This window comes from Hemiscyllium ocellatum, chromosome 5 (assembly GCF_020745735.1).
Source record: "Hemiscyllium ocellatum isolate sHemOce1 chromosome 5, sHemOce1.pat.X.cur, whole genome shotgun sequence".
In the NCBI taxonomy this organism is placed as follows: Eukaryota; Metazoa; Chordata; class Chondrichthyes; order Orectolobiformes; family Hemiscylliidae; genus Hemiscyllium; species Hemiscyllium ocellatum.
In genome coordinates, this window is record NC_083405.1 from 128,463,340 (window position 1) to 128,482,488 (window position 19,149).

Consider the following 19,149-nt stretch of genomic DNA (forward strand, 5'->3'; position numbering starts at 1 on the left):
AGGCCAGAGCTGGGTGTCTGAGGCTGAGCAAAAGGGAGGAGGAAAATAAAGAAAAAAAGAATGGACAGAGCAGAGAATCTCCAGCTGGAGCATCCCTACTCTGCCGCCATCTTACAAAACAACGTACAAGGCTGGGGGGGGGGGGGGGGGGGGGGAAATGACAGGAGTGTAGCACAAAATGAAAACCCCATACGCATTTCATAGGGAGCATGGGAAATGGGTTTGGGGCGGGGAGTGAAGGGGAGAGACAGCGAACAATCCTTGATCCTGAGGTACAGTCTAAGGCTGGAGGATGATTCATGCTTTTTGGACGGTGTGTTCCCACCAGTTGTTAGGAGCCTGACTGACATATGGCTCTGCTGAGGATGGCTTCATCTCTAAAGCCTCCCTCCCTTCCTGAGTGCATTCCCCAGTTCTGTGCTATCTATAGACCAGAAAGGAATGTGGAGAGTGGGACAGCTGGGGGCCAGCCATCAATCCTGACACAGAAAGAGAGAGGGACACACAAGAGACAGAGACACAGAGTGACAGAGCTACACACAAGAGAGAGACAGAGGGACACACAGAGCGACAGAGACACGTGCACACACGAGAGACAGAGACACACACACGCGAGAGACAGAGGGGGACACATACAAGAAAGACACACAGAGAGAAAGAGACACACACTCACAAGACAGACAGACACACACAAGAGAGACAGAAGGGGACACATACAAGAGAGACACACAGAGAGACAGACACACACACAAGACAGACGGACAGATACACACAGACAGACACAAGAGAGACAGAGGGGGACACATACAAGAGAGACAGAGACACACACATACACACGCGACAGACAGACAGACACACAAAAGAGAGACACAGACAGAGAAACAGAGGGTCACACAGAGAGAGAGAGAGGGCCATGGCGATCCCCGTCGATCCAGCAGAGGAGCCCCGCATTTACCAGCAGACGCTGCTGCAGGAGGGTCTGCGGGACCTGCTGGAGAGCGGTAAGCTGGTGGACTGCGTGCTCAAGGTGAAGGGCCGGGAGCTGCCGTGTCACAGCCTGGTGCTGGCGGCCTGTAGCCCGTACTTCAGAGCGCGGCTGCTGGCGGAGGCGGGCCCGGGCCCGGGCCCAGGGCCGAGGAGGGAGCTGGTGCTGGACGATGAGGAGCTGGAGCCGGAGCTGGTCGAGGCCTTGCTGCGTTACCTGTACAGCTCCGAGCTGTCGCTCAGCGACGCCAACGTGAAGGAGGTGCTGTCGGCCGCCAGCCTGCTGCAGATCCCGTCCGTCTTCACCGTCTGCGTGTCGTTCCTGCACCAGCGGCTGGGCCTCGGTAACTGCCTGGCCGTCTTCAGGCTCGGCCTGATGCTCGACTGCCCGCGCCTCGCCGTCGCCGCCCGGGACCTGGCGTGTGAGCACTTCCCGCTGGTGAGCAAGGACCCCGACTTCCTGGGCCTCAGCGCCGCCGAGCTCAGCGCCATCGCCTCCAGCGACTCCCTCAACGTCGAGCGCGAGGAGCTGGTCTTCGAGGCGGTGGTGGCCTGGGCCTCCCGCCAGGCCTCTCCCGCCAAGGCCTTGGCCCAGCTCCTCGACTGCGTCCGCTTCCTCCTGCTGCCCCGCGGCTACCTGGAGCAGCAGGTCCAGGCCCACCCCCTGCTCAGCTCCAGCCCGGAGCTCCTCCAGAAGATCCAGCAGGTCAAGGATGCCCGCAGCAGGGAGGAGGAAGAGGGGGAGGAGAAGGGCAAGAAGACCACCAACAAGGAGGGGAAGACCACCAACAAGGAGGGCCAGGCCACCAGCCCTGGCAGCCAAGAGGCCAAAAAGGAGGAGGAGGAGGAGCAGCAGCCCCCCAGCATCCTGAACAAAACCCCCAGGTTTGGCATGTTTGTCAGGGACCTCATCTTCATGATCAACGACGAGGCCACCGTGGCCTACGACCCCACCACCAACGAGTGCTACTTCGCCTCGGTCTCCTCAAAGATCCCCAAGAACCACTCCAGCGTGGTGACCAAGCAGAACCAGATCTTTGTGGCCGGCGGCCTCTACTACGATGAGGGCAACAAGGAGAACCCACTGCACTCCTACTTCCTGCAGGTCAGTTTATAGTCACCCTCTCCCCTTTTGTCCCTCAGGTTTAGTGGAGAGGCAGGGGACAGGCCTTTGGCAATTTATGTTTACAATGGGAACTCCAAACCCACCAAAGTCTAGAAGGATAAAGGTTAAAAATCACACAACACCAAGTTATAGTCCAGATTTAATTGGAAGAACTAGCTTTTGAAGCGCTGTTCCTACTTGATGAAGGATCATTGGACTATAATCTGGTGTTATGTGATTTTTAAACTTGGTCCAGTTGAACACTGGCATCTCCACATCATAGAAGAATAAGGGCAGGAGGTACACGGGAACACCACTGCCTGCAAGTTCCCCACCAACCTCCTCACTATCCTGACTTGGGAAATATATTCTGATGATGGGCTTTTGTCCGGATTGTCTATTTTCATGTTTCTCGGATGCTGCCTGACAGGCTGTGCTTCTCTTGGCTCTAATCTGCAGTACTCACTTTCGGCTTGGGAAATACATTGTCATTCCTTCATCGTCAATAGGTCAAAATCCTGCAACTCCCTCCCTTACAGCACTGTGGATGTACCTAAATCATACAGATAGCACACCAAAATGGATGACATCCATCAATGGCCCACTTCTGCTCCATTCAGCCCATCAAAGTCTGCTCATATTCAATGTTATTATGGTTGACCCGATAATCCTCAACTCCACTATCCTACCTTTTTCACATAACCCCTGATTCCCTTGTTATTCCATTTCCCCCCTCAGTTGAAGCAAACGCTCAGAGGCACAGTTTAAGTTTTACCTTCTTCATCTTTATTCTGGGCCATGGAGGTAGAGAGGGACAACGACGCCCATGTGCACAGAGACAGGAGTTCTTGGTCTTCTCTTGAACAGTAGTTTCTTAATGAATAATATTGTCATTTTACAGGGAGGAGCATCCAGGTAAGGAACATTTATTATAACAGTCACCCAATTAATATATGTGAGTGTCAATGGCAGAGATTGAGCCTTCTGCTGTTATACAATGAATGTTCTTAACTTTGTTAACTGGCTTCACATAATGGATAGGTTTCCCCCTTGTTAACCCATTATCCTTGCCTCCAGCACCCCATTATTCACTGAAAGTTCTTATCTGATCTGAGTCATGCTCAGCTGAACCTTTTATTTCACAAAACTCAGAACTTGACTCTTTCACTACCTGCTCATACCCTATACACATTTACACCCTCACTGTTGAAAAATCTATCTCAGCTTTGGATAAACTTAATGACCTAGCCTCCATAGCCCTCTGCAGTAAAGAATGCCACGGACTCACTACCCTTTGATAGAAGAAAGTCCACATCTCAGTCTTAAATCTATGACCCTTTATTCTGAGATTATACCCTCTGGTCTTAGACTCTCCCACAAGGGGAAAAGATGTAATTAGGAAAGGATGGTCAGCAACTGGAACACTATCTCGTTATCTATTGCAAAGAAAAGCAATCAAATGATTTGAAAATGGAAAACAGGAGTTTTGGTATCAGCCTGAGACGTAAGGAGACATGATGAGAAAACTGAAAGACAGAGAATATATGGGAATCATTGGGCTGGGAGAGGGTTTGCAAGGTGGGTGAAAGGGAGGAAGTGTATGTTTTTAGGTCAAGGGCATAGTCTAAAAGGGAAGCCAGCATGTTAACCTGTTAAATGAGAAATTTGTGAGACTGTTGATAACAACATTGGTGTTGTCCATTCAGTGGTAGCCAGTGTCACATTCTCTATATACAATGTGTACAGATGGTTCATCTGAATTTCTTCCCTTCTCTGGGCTGAAATGTTTGGTCAGAAAAGACTGATTGATTGATGTGAGTTACTTTGAGTGCTGGTGCCTTGTCCTGTGTGACTGATGTTTGCTGTTTCTTTCTAATATTGCATCTTGACCTGTGAACAGTTTGATCCCCTGGACTCTGACTGGCTAGGGATGCCGGCTTTACCATCTCCGCGGTGCCTGTTTGGTCTGGGCGAAGCTGAAAATGCCATCTATGTCATTGGCGGGAAAGAAGTGAACGAAGAGGAGAAGACGCTGGACACTGTGATGTGCTATGATCGACAGTAGGTTTCCATGAACAGGGGATAAATCAAGGTAATGGACTCTCCATCAGATGGAACATCATGAGCTTTTGGCTACAGCATAGTCATTGTGACTGAAATAACTGGCATAGTTCCCTCGGGGGCTCAACTTGTGAAATTGATGCTCAGTGAGTCAGGACGATCTTTCTGTCATGTGTATCAGCAATAGTTCAATGGGGGTTGGAGGGGAGTGATGTATGTGCAGTTAAACTTGGGATTACAGCAGTTAGGTGGTTGTTTTTGCCAGCATAGCCTTGAGGGGCCTTTTTCCATGCTGTGAGTCAATGGCAATTTGTAGTCTCCATTCTGTTTAATTGTTGGAATGAGTAGGGCCTGGTTGGTTCAATGTGGTAGAGGGAAACCACTAAATGACTGCAGAATCACAGCACTGTTTCTGGGGAAGTTAGAGGCTGTTCTGCCCATCATACCCATTCTGTTACCTTGTACCCGCCTTCTGTCTTTCCCCTATATCCTTGCGCACCATTTCTTTTCAAATAATCATCCAATGCCTCAATTAAACCTACCTCTACCTTGGCAGTGCATTCCAATCCCTAACTACTCAGTGAAAAAGTTTCTCCTCTCGCTATCTTACTTTAAATGCCCTCATTCTTTTCCTTTTTTATGAACTCTGTCCAACCCACTCATGATTTTGAAAGCTTCGATCAAATCTCCTCTCAGCGTTCCTCACACAGAGAACAGTCCCAACCTCTTTGATCTATGCTCATCATTACTCCAGTCTCTTCTAGCTAATTAACAAGTAGTGATTTCATGTTGGTGACTAGTCATAGGTCACACTGATATATGATAGACGTTGTAATTGAGACTGTAGGGAGGACCTGGATATTAAAATCTTGAACAAATAAGAATATAAGTTGTTCTGCTCCAAGTCTGTGTAACATCATCATAACGGGTGGTGCCTATGGCACTTCTCAGTATTAACCCTTTCAGACCCTTACACAACAGAGCCCCACTCCAGAGATTTGAGCTATCAAGCTTAATATTCCAGTGCTGTACTGAGGAAGTGCTGCTCTTTTGGGTGTAACACAAGGGGCTATTTGCCTTCTCAGGTGTAGGATAAAGGTTCCTTTCCATGACTTGAGTGAGAACAGAGGGAGGCCTTCCTGGTGACCAGGTCAAGACGTATCCCTCAAACAACATCTGGCCATATAGAACCATAGAAGAATCATAGAATTCCAACATTACAAGAGAAGGCCATTTGGCCCATCTAGGAAGCACCAACCCTCCAAAAGGCATCACTCCCAGACCCACCCCATCTCTGTAACCCCACATTTCCCATGGCTAGCCCACATGACTTGCACGTCCCTAGACACTAAGAGGCAATTTAGCATGGTGAAAATGGGTACTGCAGATGCTGGAGATTAGAGTCAAGATTTGAGTTGTGCTGAAAAAGCACAGCAGGTCAGGCAGCATCCGAGGAGCAGGAAAATCGACGTTTCAGGCAAAAGGTCTTCATAAGCAATTTAGCATGGCCAATCCACCTAACCTGCACACCTTTGGACTGTGGGAGGAAACTCATGCAGACATGGGGAGAATGTGCAAACTCCACACAGTTGGCAGAGGGTGGAATTGAACCTGGTACCAGGTGCTAACCACTAAGCCATTGTGCCACCCCAAAGTATTGAGGGATTACAGCATAGATTTACAAGAATTAAAGCAGGACTTCAGGGGTTAGGTTATGAGGATAAATTTTACTAATTAGGCTTGTTTTCTCTAAACTTCAGAAAATTAAGGAGTGATCTGAAAAGCCAAGGTGGATAAATTATTTCCACTGGTTGGGGATTCTTGGGGAAATAGTCTGAGAATTAGGGCCAGATTGTTCAGGAACGATGTTAGGAAGCACTTAGACACACAAAGGATGAGAGGGGTTTGGAACTCTCTTCTACAAATAGCAATGGATGCTGAATCAGTTGTTAATTTTAAATCTGACATTAATAAATTTTTGTTAAGCCAAGTTGCCAAGGGATATGGGCAAAAAGCAAAGAGGTATATGATGTTAGGCCACGAATCAGCCATGATCTCATTGAATGGCAGATCAGGCTTGTGGGGCTGAATGGTCTACTCCTGTTCCTGTGTCAGTGTTGATTGTGTAGAGGAGTTGGTCATGTGACAATTGTTTTAAAGAAAAGGTTGAAGCTGACGATCACATTTAAAAACATGTTTCTATCAATGGTGTGGGACATGCTGAAGTTGTGATAGGATTAGAAAGGAATTATAAACATGTCAGTTCCTCCATTGCATTACTGGTCAGTAAGATTTTTGTTGAGTTACAAGGGAACTCCACTTGTTAATTCAATCTGAACAGATCACTTTAAATGAAGCTCATGGACTTCCATTTGAGAATGAATCTGCTACCTGTTAACTTTATCAAAGTTTTCATTCTTTGAACAACAGTTCTGTAAGATTTCATACTGGTTTCTTTTCGAATTATGAAAGAGATTAAGAAAACGTTAAGCAATCTCTTTCAACAAATGAAATGTGCAAAACTCAACACATTTAAAACATGAAAGGCTGGTTAGCAACTAAATACATTAAAACAGATTCTAAAATACTTCCAGATTTTGCTTGCAGATGCTCTCCTGGGGACCCCCAGTCAATATGGATGCTCTTCCGGGGACCCCTGTCCATACAAATACCTCCCTGGGACCTCCTGTCAATATGGATACTCTTCTGGGGACACCTTGTCCATACAGACACCTCCCTGGGACTGCCTGTCAATGCAGATATTCTCCTGGGGACTCCCTGTCCATACAGACACCTCCTAAGGACCCTTTGTTTAAAGAGACGCTCTCCTAGGGAATCCCCTGCCAATATGGACATTCATCCCAGGGATCTGCTGTAAATACAGACAGTCGCCCAGGAGACCCCCATATCATTGTGGATAGTGAGGTTTGTTAAAAGATACAGTGGGAAATAGATCAGTTGGAAAGTTGAGTGGAGAAATGGCAGATGGAGTTTAATCCAATCAAGTTTAAGAGGCATTTAGACAAACACATGAACAGCCAGGGAATATAGATATATGGACCGTGTGCAAGCAGATGGGATTAGTTTGGAATGGCATCAGGTTGGCACTGACATGATGGGCCGAAGGGCCTGATACCTATGTTGTTCTATGTCAATACGATACTCTTCCAGTGACCCCATTGATATAGACCCTTGTCCAGTCACCCCTTAGTCAATACAGAAGTATAAGTATCATCCTACTTTTGAGCCTGCTGCACTGTTAAGAAAAATCTGATCTTGTCCTTGACTCCATTCTTCTGTCTGTCCATCCCTCCATCCCCATAACCTTCAACTCCCTTTCAGATCAAGACTGTAACTCAGCTTTGAAGATATTCAATGATCCAGCCTCCATTGCTCATTGGGAAAGAGAATTTAAAAGACCAACAACCCTCAGACTAAAATCCTCCTCATCTGTGTCTTAAATAGGAGACTCCCGCACTTGGGAACAGTGTCCCTTGTTCTTGCTTTCCCTGCGAGAGAAAGCATCCTTTCAGCAGTGACCTACTGAACCCTTCAGAATCACGTTTCAATAAGATCACCCTCAGTCTCCTAACCTTCAATGAGTATTGATGCAACTTGTTCATAAGACAACGCTTTCATGCCAAAACTTACCCACTGAACCTTCTCTGAACTGTCTACAATGCAGATATACCTTTCCTTCAGTACGTATACTAAAACAGTATACAGCACTTCAACTAATTCAGAACTTGCTGGTGAAACTCAGTAGTTCAGGCAGTATCTATGGATGGAGAAACAAAGTTAATGTTTGAGTGCAGTGACTCTTCATCAGAACAGTGTACCGTTTTGCACAGCATAATCCAAGTTTGGTCTCAGTGTGGTGTACAGTTGTAGCAAGACTTCCTTTCTTGTATCATAGAATCCCTACAGTGTGGAAACATGCTATTTGGCCCAACAACCAGTAACTCACCCAGACCCATTCCATGACTTTTTTTGGAAACATTTCCCCTGACTTATGCACCTGACCTACACATTCCTGAACACCATGGGCAATTTAACCTAAATATCTTTGGATTGTGGAAGGAAACCAGAGCACCTGAAGGAAAACCCACACAGACACGGGGAGAATGTGCAAACTCCACACAGACAGTTGCCTGAGCTGGAATTGAACCAGGGTCCCAGCACTGTGAAACAGCAGTGCTAACCACTGAGCCATCGTGCTGCCTGAGTCACCACATATTCCAATCCCCTTGCATAAAGGTCAAAATTGCATTTGCCTCCCTAAATACTGGCTGTAGCTGTACGCTAGCCTTTGTGTATGAAGACACTCAGATCCCCCTGCACTACAGCATTCTGTAGACTCTCCCTTTGTAAATAATTTTGTATTTTTCTATTCCTGCTAAAGTGGAAAACCTCACTTTTTCCCATATTATGCTCCACTCAGGAAACTTTTAGCTTGTCACTTATCCAACTTAAGTCAATTTGTAGAATTTTCGTGTCCCCCTCAGAACTTGCTTTCTAGCTTATCTTTTTAACATTAACAAATCAAGCTACAATGCAGCCAGTCCTTTCTTCCAAATCGCTGACATTGATTGTTAATAACTGAGCCCCAGTGCTGATCCCTGAAGCATTCCACTAGCTATAGTTTGCCAACCTAAAATGACACATTTATCCCTGTTAGTTAGCAAGCCTTCTATCCACTACTCACACAACTCCCGTCCTTTGTAGTTGTGGCCCATTGTGTGTTTTTTAAAATTCATTCACAGGATGTGGGTGTCACTGGCCATGTCAGCATTTATTGCCCATCCCTAGTTTCCCAGAGGGCAGTTAAGTGCCAACCACATTGCTGTGGGTCTGGAGTTACATGTAGGCCAGAGCAGGTAAGGACTGCAGTTTCCTTCCTTAAAAGACATTAGTGAACCAGTTGGATTTTTCTGACGATCAATTCATGGTCATCATTAAATTCTTAATTCCAGATTTTTATTGGATTCAAATTCCACCATCTGGCTCTCTGGATTAATAGTCCAGTGACTTTACCACAAGGTCATCGCCTTTCCCAAGTTGGCACCTTACTGAATGAAATTTGCAAATCCAAATACGCTACATCAATGACCCTGCTTGAGACATCTTTAAACTCAGAGATTCTGTGTAAACGTTTCCCAGAAGAATTGTACACAATAGTTTTCCAGTGCATCTTTTTCAAAACAAATCTCTTTCTACTTACAGCACATTTAAATGGGGAGAATCAGATCCACTTCCATACGAAGTTTACGGCCATTCTGTGGTGTCTCACGACGAACGGGTTTACGTAATAGGAGGCAAAGGAAAAGATAAGTAAGTACTTCCATTCGTGAATTATTTCTTCAAATACCAAAGCTAATCTGAGGTCTATTCCTGTGCTCAAATAATCGACATGACTTGTAAAACTTATGATCCAGACTAGAATGCCTAATCTTTTAGTTACATTCTCGCGAAGAATCAGAAACCTTTTACAAAACTTGACAAAAGTCAAGATCCCAGGTATCTACGAAGAGAATTGAGGCAAAAGTTTCCAAGATTTTAAACAAACAATGATAAATTTTACTAAACCAAGTTATAAAAATAGCTAAATCTACAAATCAACATGCTCATCATTTATTTCCAATGTCCAGAATTAACTTGAGGTTAATATGACAATATATAAATCTACAAAGAATCTTGAACAACAAATATAGGCAAGCCAGATCCCATGGATTGCTCAGTAGTGCCCCCAACAACCACCAGATATTAGTGACAGTGTGGGTGATCAAATCTCCCTTTGAGGGATTCCTCCTTATTTCTTTTGATGACCTAACTTTGGAATTCTGTCAAATACTGCTCTGTCATGGACTGCCTCAACAGTGGCTCACTTTTTGGTAGGTTACTCTCAAAATCAGAATTGCACTTCCTCAGATTCTGGAAACTGTAATTAAATGTATGATTTCAACTTTTAACAGAAAGCTTGATTCCCCATGCTGGTTCTGTCCATGCATTTCTCTGCAGTCTAATCTTGCTCAACTGCACCAAGTAAATACTGCTGTGGGCTTCTTTCACTTGTGTGTTCAGCTGCACTGAACCATTAATGGCACACAGCTGCTTCAGAGTTGCACAACTCCCATGGTTTTTTTTTCCTGAGCTCTAACCCCATGATTTAGCTGCAACACCTGGTTCTGTAGATTTCTCCTGAGTCCTGATGCTTGGAGCTTGCTGTAGCAGCACCTTTTTAGAATGGAGTCTTAACACCCTGCTCCTAAGTATCTGACTGATTAGCAGCCTGAAGCTAACAATGATCTCCTCTGAGTGCCTCCTTCGCACAGTTGCTCAGTGGTCAGTACTGCTGCCTCACAGCGCCAGACACCGGGTTCACTTCCAGCCTCGGGGCACTGTCTGTGTGGAGTTTGCACATTTGGCCCATGTCTGTGTGGGTTTCCTACCACAGTTCAAAGATGTGCGGATTAGATGGATTAGCTATGCTAAATTGGCGCATAGTATCCAGGGATGTGCAGGCCAGGTGGATTATCCATGGGAGATGGAGAGTTACGCGGTAATGGGGGTGGGTTTGGGTGGGATACTTTTCAGTGTAGACTTAATGGGCTGAATCGCCTGCTTCCGCACTGTAGGGACTCTGTGATTCTATGATCTGACTAAACTTTGTTTAGTTTCTGTTGATCTATTGTGTGACTTTTTGAAACGTTATAATAATCCTAGTCATTATTTCCAGGCAGTATTGAACACAACTGATATTTTGGAATATCTTGAATATTATAATATTCACACTCTCCACTTACTGATCTCAGGAAGTGCTTGAACAAAGTGTCAGTGTATAACCCCCAGAGGTTCGAATGGAAGGAGTTGGCTCCTATGAAGACTGCCCGCTCTTTGTTTGGTGCAGCGGTCCATCAAGATAAAATCTGGGTGGCCACAGGGGTCACAGACAGTGGACTGACTGGAAGCGTCGAGGTGTACGACATAACTGCGAACAAGTAAGAAGGTCTTTTCTTGAATGATAGCACCTAGACAAGGTGATGGATGTTGTAGTGGAGCCAGGGCTGATTTTTGCCTCCTCTCTGTGCTCCATGTATGGTGTATAGCTTTACTTGGGTACTGCACTCCAGCCTAACCCAGCCTGAGAGCGCGCTATAGTAGTCACCTGTGTGGTCCGAGCATGATCCCGTCCTATAGAGGGGGGAGGTACAATCACTCATTCATCAAAGCAACACTTCACAGAGATCGCAGAGTCATGCATATCTGAAGACAAAGGGTATATACGGGAGCAATGAATTACTGCAGAAACGTCCACCTGGAGACTCTCAGCAAGGCTGACAGGTAACTATAATGACATAAGGAAGGGGCTGGCCAGAACTGATTGGAAGGGGAGCCTAGCAGGGAAGATGGTGGAGAAGCAATGTCAGGAGTTTCTGGGGTAATTTGGGAGGCACAGCAGAAAATCATCCTGAGGAAGAAACAACATACTAAGGGGAGGGTGAGGCAACCATGGCTGATGGTGGAAGTCAGGGACAGCATAAAAGCAAAAGAAAAGCATACAATGTGGTAAGTATTAGTGGGAAGCCAGAGGATTGGGAAACCTTTAAAAACCAGCAGATGATAAATAAAAAAAAGGGTGCAGAGAAGATGCAATAGGAGAGTAAGCTAGCTACGAATGTGAAAGAAGATTGCAAGAGTGAGAGAGGCAAGAGTGGACACCTGGAAAATGAAGCTGGAGAAGTAGTAACGGGGTACAAGGAAATGGCAGAGAAGCTGAACAGGTACTATGCAGCAGCTTTCACAATGGAAGACACCAGCAGCATATTAGAATTTCAAGAGAGTCAGGGAGCAGAGGTGTATGTAGTGGCCATCAGTAAGGAGAAGGTGTTGTGGAAGCTGAAAGATTTGAAGGTGGATAAATCACCTGAATCAGACAGACTACACCCCAAAGTTCTGAAGGAGATGACTGAGGACATTGTAGAGGCTTTCAGGAATCATTAGAGTCAGGGAGGATTCCATTGAATTGAAAAAATAGCTAATGTAACAGCTCCTTTTAAAAAGGGAGAAGACAGGTAACTGTAGGCTGGTTAGCCTTACTTTAGTTATGGCTGAGATTTTAGAGTCCATTATTAAGGCTGAGATTGTGGAGTGCATGGCAAAATAGGGTTATGTCAATAAACCGGGCTGGACTCCTATCAGTCTGGTTTGGTCCAGATATGAAAAGGATTTTGAGAGGCCTTTTGTTTATGTGTAAACTGATGAGACGTCAGGCTAAAGTGGTCATGCTTTAGAAGTGACTTGTAGAAAGAGGAGTGGTCAGCTCTCTAGCTAGCTGAGCTGAACCGATTTTAGTTCAGTCTTGAACTGGGAAGTTCACCAGGGAGCTATGTGGAAACTCTCTCTCTTTTCTGCCCTCCAGTTTCAACCTGTAAGCATGTGTTCCATTTATACTGGGTTGCAAAGGGAGTTTGAAAATGTGTTGCTGGAAAAGCGCAGCAGGTCAGGCAGCATCCAAGGAACAGGAAATTCGACGTTTCGGGCATAAGCCCTTCATCAGGAAGGGCTGATACTCCAGCATCTGCAGACCTCACTTTTTCCTGCAAAGGGAGTTTGCTTATTGGGACTGTTGTGTATATTCAGAACAGCATTATTAAATCTAGCTGGATAGGTTGAGTTCTGTAGAGGTTCTTTATTCTGTGTGTTTGATTGTGTAATTTCGTGAATAACTTTTTTGTCTGTTTTAAAATCTAGTAGTCAACCTAGCTATCTTAGGGTAATTTTCACTGTACACTCACCAAAGCAAATTGCAAAGTTAGGTCGAGGGAGCTGCTTAAGAATGTTTTGAGTGGTCTGGCCTAGTCCATAACAGGCTGCTAAATAAGAAAAGAGCCCATGTGCTAGGGGCAAGGTACTGGCATGGATAGAGGATTGGCTGACTGGCAGAAGGCAGAGAGTGGGGATAAAGGGATCTTTTTCAGAATGGCAGCCAGTGACTAGTTGAGTTCCACAGGGGTCAGTGTTGGGACTACAACTATTCACGTTATACATTAATGATCTGGAAGAAGGAACTGAGAGCATTCTTGCTAAGTTTATAGATGACACAAAAGAGGGACAGATAGTGTTGAGGAAGTGGGAGGGCTTCAGAAGAACATGGAGTGGCTCGGAGAATGGATTAAAAAAATCCAATGAATACAGTATGGGGAAGTGAGAGGCTATATCTTTTGGTGGCAAATATAGAGGCAAAGGCTTTAGAAATCTGAAGCAAAGACACTGGGCTCCTCGTTCAGGATTATCTTAAGGTTAACATGCAGGTTCAGTTGGCAAGGTAAGTGCATTGTTCGGATTTATCTTGAGAAGGTTAGAATACAAGAGATGTACTGCTGAGACTGTGTAATGCTCTGATAAGACCACATTTGGAATATTGTGAGCAGTTTTGGGCCCATATCTAAGGAACGAGAATGATTTTGGGGATGAAGGGCTTATTATAAGGAGCAGTTGAGAGGCCTGGGTAAGGTGGGGGTGAAGACGATGTTTCCACTAGTAGAGAAGTGAAGGGACCACCCTTTAGAACGGAGATGAGGAGCAATTTCTTCAGCCAGGGGGTCCGTTAATCTGTGGAACTCATTGCTGCAGAAGGAGGCCAAGTCATTGACTGTATTTAAGACAGAGATAGGTATGTTCTTGATTAGTGGGTAGATCAAGGCTTATGGAAGAAAGCAGGAAAATGGGGTGGAGAAAAATATTAGTCATGTTTGAATGGTGGAACAGATTCAGTGGGTCAAATGACCTTATTCTGCTCCTATATCATATTATTGCAACATGGGGTAAACTCTCCTGCTTAATTTAAAACCAGCAACACAGAAAAGATTTATCCCATGCAGTAATCTGTAAAAATTCAAGTGGCCAAGAACTATTTAAAGTAAAAATGGATAACTTTATTTCTAAAATAACAGTTAATAATTACCTAACAACTAATCACATCTCCTTACTCTAATCTTTTACCTTCCCTTCTATAATACTAGTCTGGTAAAATTCCCAATTAAAATTTACCTGCTGGGGCTTGGCAGTCCTCCTCCCAACTGTTCAATTTTCCCTCAGTCTTATACCCCAGAGCATCAGATTATGTCATTGGCTTTTAAGATGGTCAATATACTCAGTTTAAACTAGATTGGAAATTGGTATTTTTTTTTCAGGGAATACATTAAACTGATGGGCCTAATTTGAATTTTTTTTGTCGTTTCCAGGCAACCAGCTACTCCAATAGCTGGAGCACATGTTATATTGTGTCTTATTGAGAATACTTGGTGCTGTTACTGCTAGCTTTTAACTCTCTCAAAAGGTATAGTTCACCCACATCTTCATAACAATATGGCCTTCTGTCTCATTAGATAGAAAGAACCTATCTTTATATTGCACCCTACATCACTTTCTACAATGCCCAACAGCCACTTCAGAACTGTCATCACTATTGTAATAAAATCTATAAGAACCATATGGTATAGGAGCAAAATTAGAGCATTCGATCACAGCCGATGAATTTCTCAAACCCATTCGCCTGTCTTCTCCCCTTGATCAGCAATCAATAGTTCATCAAGCATCTACCACCAGCAATGTATAAAAACAGAAGACAGTTTATTTGGTCATTTAGTAACATTCATTGAGAGATAAATACTGGATAGAGGATAAAGGGTGAAATACTTGACCAGCTGATGGGACAAACATGGCCACAGTTTCAGTTTTAGTCTGTGCAGTGTTCCCTCAGCAGTTCACTGGGACATCAGGGCTTTTGCCCGAAACATTGATTCTCCTGCTCCTTGGATGCTGCCTGACCCTCTGTGCTTTTCCAGCACCAGACTCTTGATTCAAGGGTATGGGCCTATTGTGGGAAGATGGGACTCTGTGGTTGGAGGTATGTTTTTGGTGGTACAGAGTTAATGGGCTAAAGGGCTTTTTCTGTACAGGATGATTCTAACCAACACCCAAGAAAAGCCAAGCAGAATTATCCTTAAAGTAAGGCTCAGACGAGCAAACACAGTGAAAGGGATGCAAAGAAGTCTTATTCCTGACTCTTGCTCAATGCAAATACTCTGCTAGGCTCTGCAAAAAGTTGTTTTTAAATAAAATGGAAGTTGCAGGAAAAGCTCAGCCGGTCTTGCAGATTTGTGAAGATAAATCAGAGTTAATGTTTCAGGTCCAGTGACCCTTCCTCAGAACTTCCTAAGAAGTCTTCAGACTTCTATTGGCACTGTGGTTGATTTGTAAAGAGCCATGGCATCTTCTGGGCATTGTGCTGCTTCCTGTCTAACTAGTCCTTTCTCTGCACTGCAGGTGGGAAGAAATGGCAGAGTTCCCTCAGGAACGTAGCTCTCTGAGCCTCGTCACCGTATCCAATTGTCTGTACGCCATTGGTGGATTTACTATGGTACAGAGTGAATCTGGAGATTTTGTCCCAACTGAAATTAACGACATTTGGAAGTAAGTTTCAACCATCACACATCGTAACTTAATAAGTATTTCCATCCCAAAGACTCCTTAAACTAGGCCTCTCCAAGTGCCTTCATGTGGCACCTTCTATCTTGAAATTTCGCGTTCTATGAAACTGACCAGTTGAGGGGTGGTGAGGTGAGGTTGGCTGTTTGACAGACTGAGTGAAGAAAAGCCATGGTAAAAAAAAACAAGTCGCAGCCTGCATCTCTTTGTAGACTTCACTTGTAGCAGTTCAAGAAGACAGCTCACCAACCATTAAGTGCAACTAGGGATGGAACATGAAATTTGGAGAAAAAAAAAATGGCATTTGTCCCCTTGTCTGCTCCACCATTCAATAAGGTCATGGCTAATCCGATTGAGGCCTCAGTTCCATTTTGGGCTTGCTCTTGTTAGACGAGAATCTAGCTACCGACCCTGTAAAATATTCAGAGGATCCTGACACCTCTACCCTCTTTGTAAAGGAAATGCCATACACAAACCTCTGAGGAGAAAAAAAACACTAATCTCCATCTTAAATGGGAGATAAGTTTCTAAAAAAAATTTTCTTGTTCTTGTCTCCCCCAAAACAGGAAACATCCTTTCAGTATTCAACCCTCTTAGGTTTTTATGTTTCAATAGAAGAATGGGACATTGATCTTAAAGTTCAATGGGTACAGGTCCAGTCTAATCTTTTCTCATAAATCCCTCGGTCACAGAGACAAGGGAGATCGCTACTTGATCTAAGAGGTCCACGCCAGTGGTTTATGGCTACAAACGTGCTTCCACGCTTTATCCAACCTTACCAACTAATCTCCTATTCCTTTCTCCTTCATGTATTTATCTTTCTTCCTGTTGAGTACACATATACTTCTCATCAAAATTCTCTATAGTGATGAATTCCACATTCTAACCACTGTCTGGGTGAAGATATTTCCCCTGAATTCCTTCATAAATATACTGATGACCACTATAGTTATGACCCACATTTAGCCCAAGTAGCTAAAACTCAAATTCCTTCACCACACACTAAGTGAGTTTTCATATTTATTATTCCCACCCAACACTACCATTTCCTCCCTGAAGAAATTCTGTTTTGTCAGTTTCAAGTGCTCATTTTGTTAGTTGCTTCCTGAACTCATTCTCGTAACATGGCTCTGGTTTAATAGTTAGTTATTATTATTTCTACAAACCTACCTATCACTGTTTCTACAGATCTTTTTTCAGAGACTGTTTCAAAACCAAATTTCTTCATTTGTTCCTGGTGATTTAATCCATACATTCTCCTTCCCTGGAATCGAGATGGTTAAGGGGTGATTTGAAGATCAGGTATTAAGGGAAACAGGGTAGTGAGAAATTATGTTCTTTGATTGGAGTGTCCAGGACTGAGGGACATGGTTTAAAAAGTAGAACCAGAAGAGACATTAAAAAAATGTGAGAGAAGTCTATTACACAAAGCAGTTGCTTGATTTTCCCCCTTACTTGGCAAGAGTGCCAAATTGTTTTGTTGAGTACAAGATATAAAACTTCAAAGTGAGCCTTTCTCAATACTCAGTTAATCAATTTGTTCATTTTAATTTGGTAGACTCCTGTTAGTCAAAGGTAATTAGGAACATAGAAGTAGGCCATTCAGCCCCTCGAGCCTGTTCAGCAAAGTTAGATTGCAGGTCAGCCTTAATCGAATGGTGGAATAGGCTAGATGGAATACAGGACCTTGTCCAGTTCCTAAGTTTGAGTGAACAATTAGCCTCACATTTCTGCACTGCTGTACCTCTCGGGCATGATTTTCCTTCTGCTCTGGTTATTAAATCTAATATGGACAACAGACATCCTTTGGATTAAGGGATAGGAAACATGGGAAATCATGAACAAGCTAATGGTGAAAAGCCTCATGTGTGCAGTGTCAGGCTTTGAACTGCCACGGTGACTGTGAGCCCAACTAAACAGGGTTCAGGGCAAGTGTGCACTCAATCTGCACTGCTGAGTCTCAGTACAAATCCTTTATACACTTGTGGAGAGACACAAACAATGTTGCACATCACTGAGAAAAGTTCCCTCTAAACAGTGAACTAATCACACTGAAAACAGCAAATTAGGTGATTGCTTGGCGAGAGACATATCTGAACAGAAATCTGTACAATGACTTGCCACCCTTTCATTTTAGAAATAATTAAGATTAAAAGGAGAAAGTTTGCAGAGCAATGACAAAAGAGCAGAAGAGAAGAGTAATTGACAGCTACTTCCAAAGAGTAAGCACAATGTATCCAACAGTCTACTTTTCCACTATAAGATACTTTTATTTTGATTTTAGGTATGACGACGACAAGAAGGAATGGTTTGGTATTCTCAGAGAGATTCCCTACGCTTCAACAGCAACCTTCCTCCCAGTCCGACTAAATATTTTGCGTATGAGCAAGTTATAAGGCCAATGCTACTGTAACAGCAATATTAGGGATTGGGTTGAAACAGAAAGGGCTCGAGGTATTTTGAAACAGGTTATTTGTATCTGAATAATGGACGATTGCAATAATGTATTTTTTTCCTTAAGAAAAATTAGTTAAAACAGTTTGGAATAATGCACTTTTTTTCTAAAAAAAGTTAAACACTTTAGAAATGGTTGTTTTTCAGATAAGCAAAGAAGATAAAGGTGTTGCATTATTGAATAAACTACTCTGCGAAAACACTTACTCCTATTAGCGATTCTTGAGAAGATAATATTATTTATTAATAATTTATAAATGAAGTTTCAAAGTAATGATGAATGGATTATTTTGCAAATCTTTCAGATTAGTAGCAGTATCGTAAAATATTTTTACGATACAGAATGTATATAATTCAGCTACTTTTCTCAATTTTCTTTTCACCACTGACATCTAGTACCTCAAAATATTCCTCCCCCCCTGAATAGACCAGGGAGTCACTACAACCTTCCTGGAGGCCAAGGCAAGTAAAGAACAGGTTACACTTACACTGCCACTCCTCCATTCCCACTAATTGTCAGAATGTACTTTGATTTCAGCACGATGACTACTCAGAGGTCGTGGGTTTCTGCCAGGGTCTTCATGAGTCATAGAGATGTACAGCATGGAAACAGACCCTTCGGTCCAACCCATCCATGCCAACCAGATATCCCAACCCAATCCAGTCCTACCTACCAGCATCTGGCCCATATCCCTCCAAACCCTTCCTATTCATATACCCATCCAAATGCCTCTTAAATGTTGCAACTGTACCAGACTCCACACATCCCCTGGCAGCTTATTCCATACCCGTACCACCTTGTGTGTGAAAAGGTTGCCCCTTAGGTCGCTTTTATGTCTTTCCCCTCTCACCCTAAACCTATGCCCTCTAGTTCTGGACTCCCTGACCCCAGGGAAAAGACTTTGCTTATTTACCATGCCCCTCAATTTCGTGAACATTTCTAAGGTCACCCATCAGCCTCTGACGCTCCAAGGAAAACAGCCCCAAGCCTGATCAGCCTCTCCTTATAGCTAAAATTCTCCAACCTTGGCAACATCCTTGTAGATCTTTTCTGA

The 19,149-nt window shown here is 43.9% G+C and overlaps 1 protein-coding gene across 1 annotated transcript; it reads left to right on the forward strand.

Moving 5' to 3' along the window:
* Positions 1 to 453: 453 nt before the first annotated feature.
* On the forward strand, positions 454 to 18,289 carry klhl40b (kelch-like family member 40b). The gene is made up of 6 exons (XM_060825184.1): positions 454 to 2,089; positions 3,990 to 4,150; positions 9,374 to 9,481; positions 10,963 to 11,148; positions 15,479 to 15,625; positions 17,925 to 18,289. The coding sequence occupies exons 1-6, from the start codon at positions 914 to 916 to the stop codon at positions 18,034 to 18,036; spliced, it is 1,890 nt and encodes a 629-aa protein (XP_060681167.1). The 5' UTR covers positions 454 to 913; the 3' UTR covers positions 18,037 to 18,289.
* Positions 18,290 to 19,149: the final 860 nt, after the last annotated feature.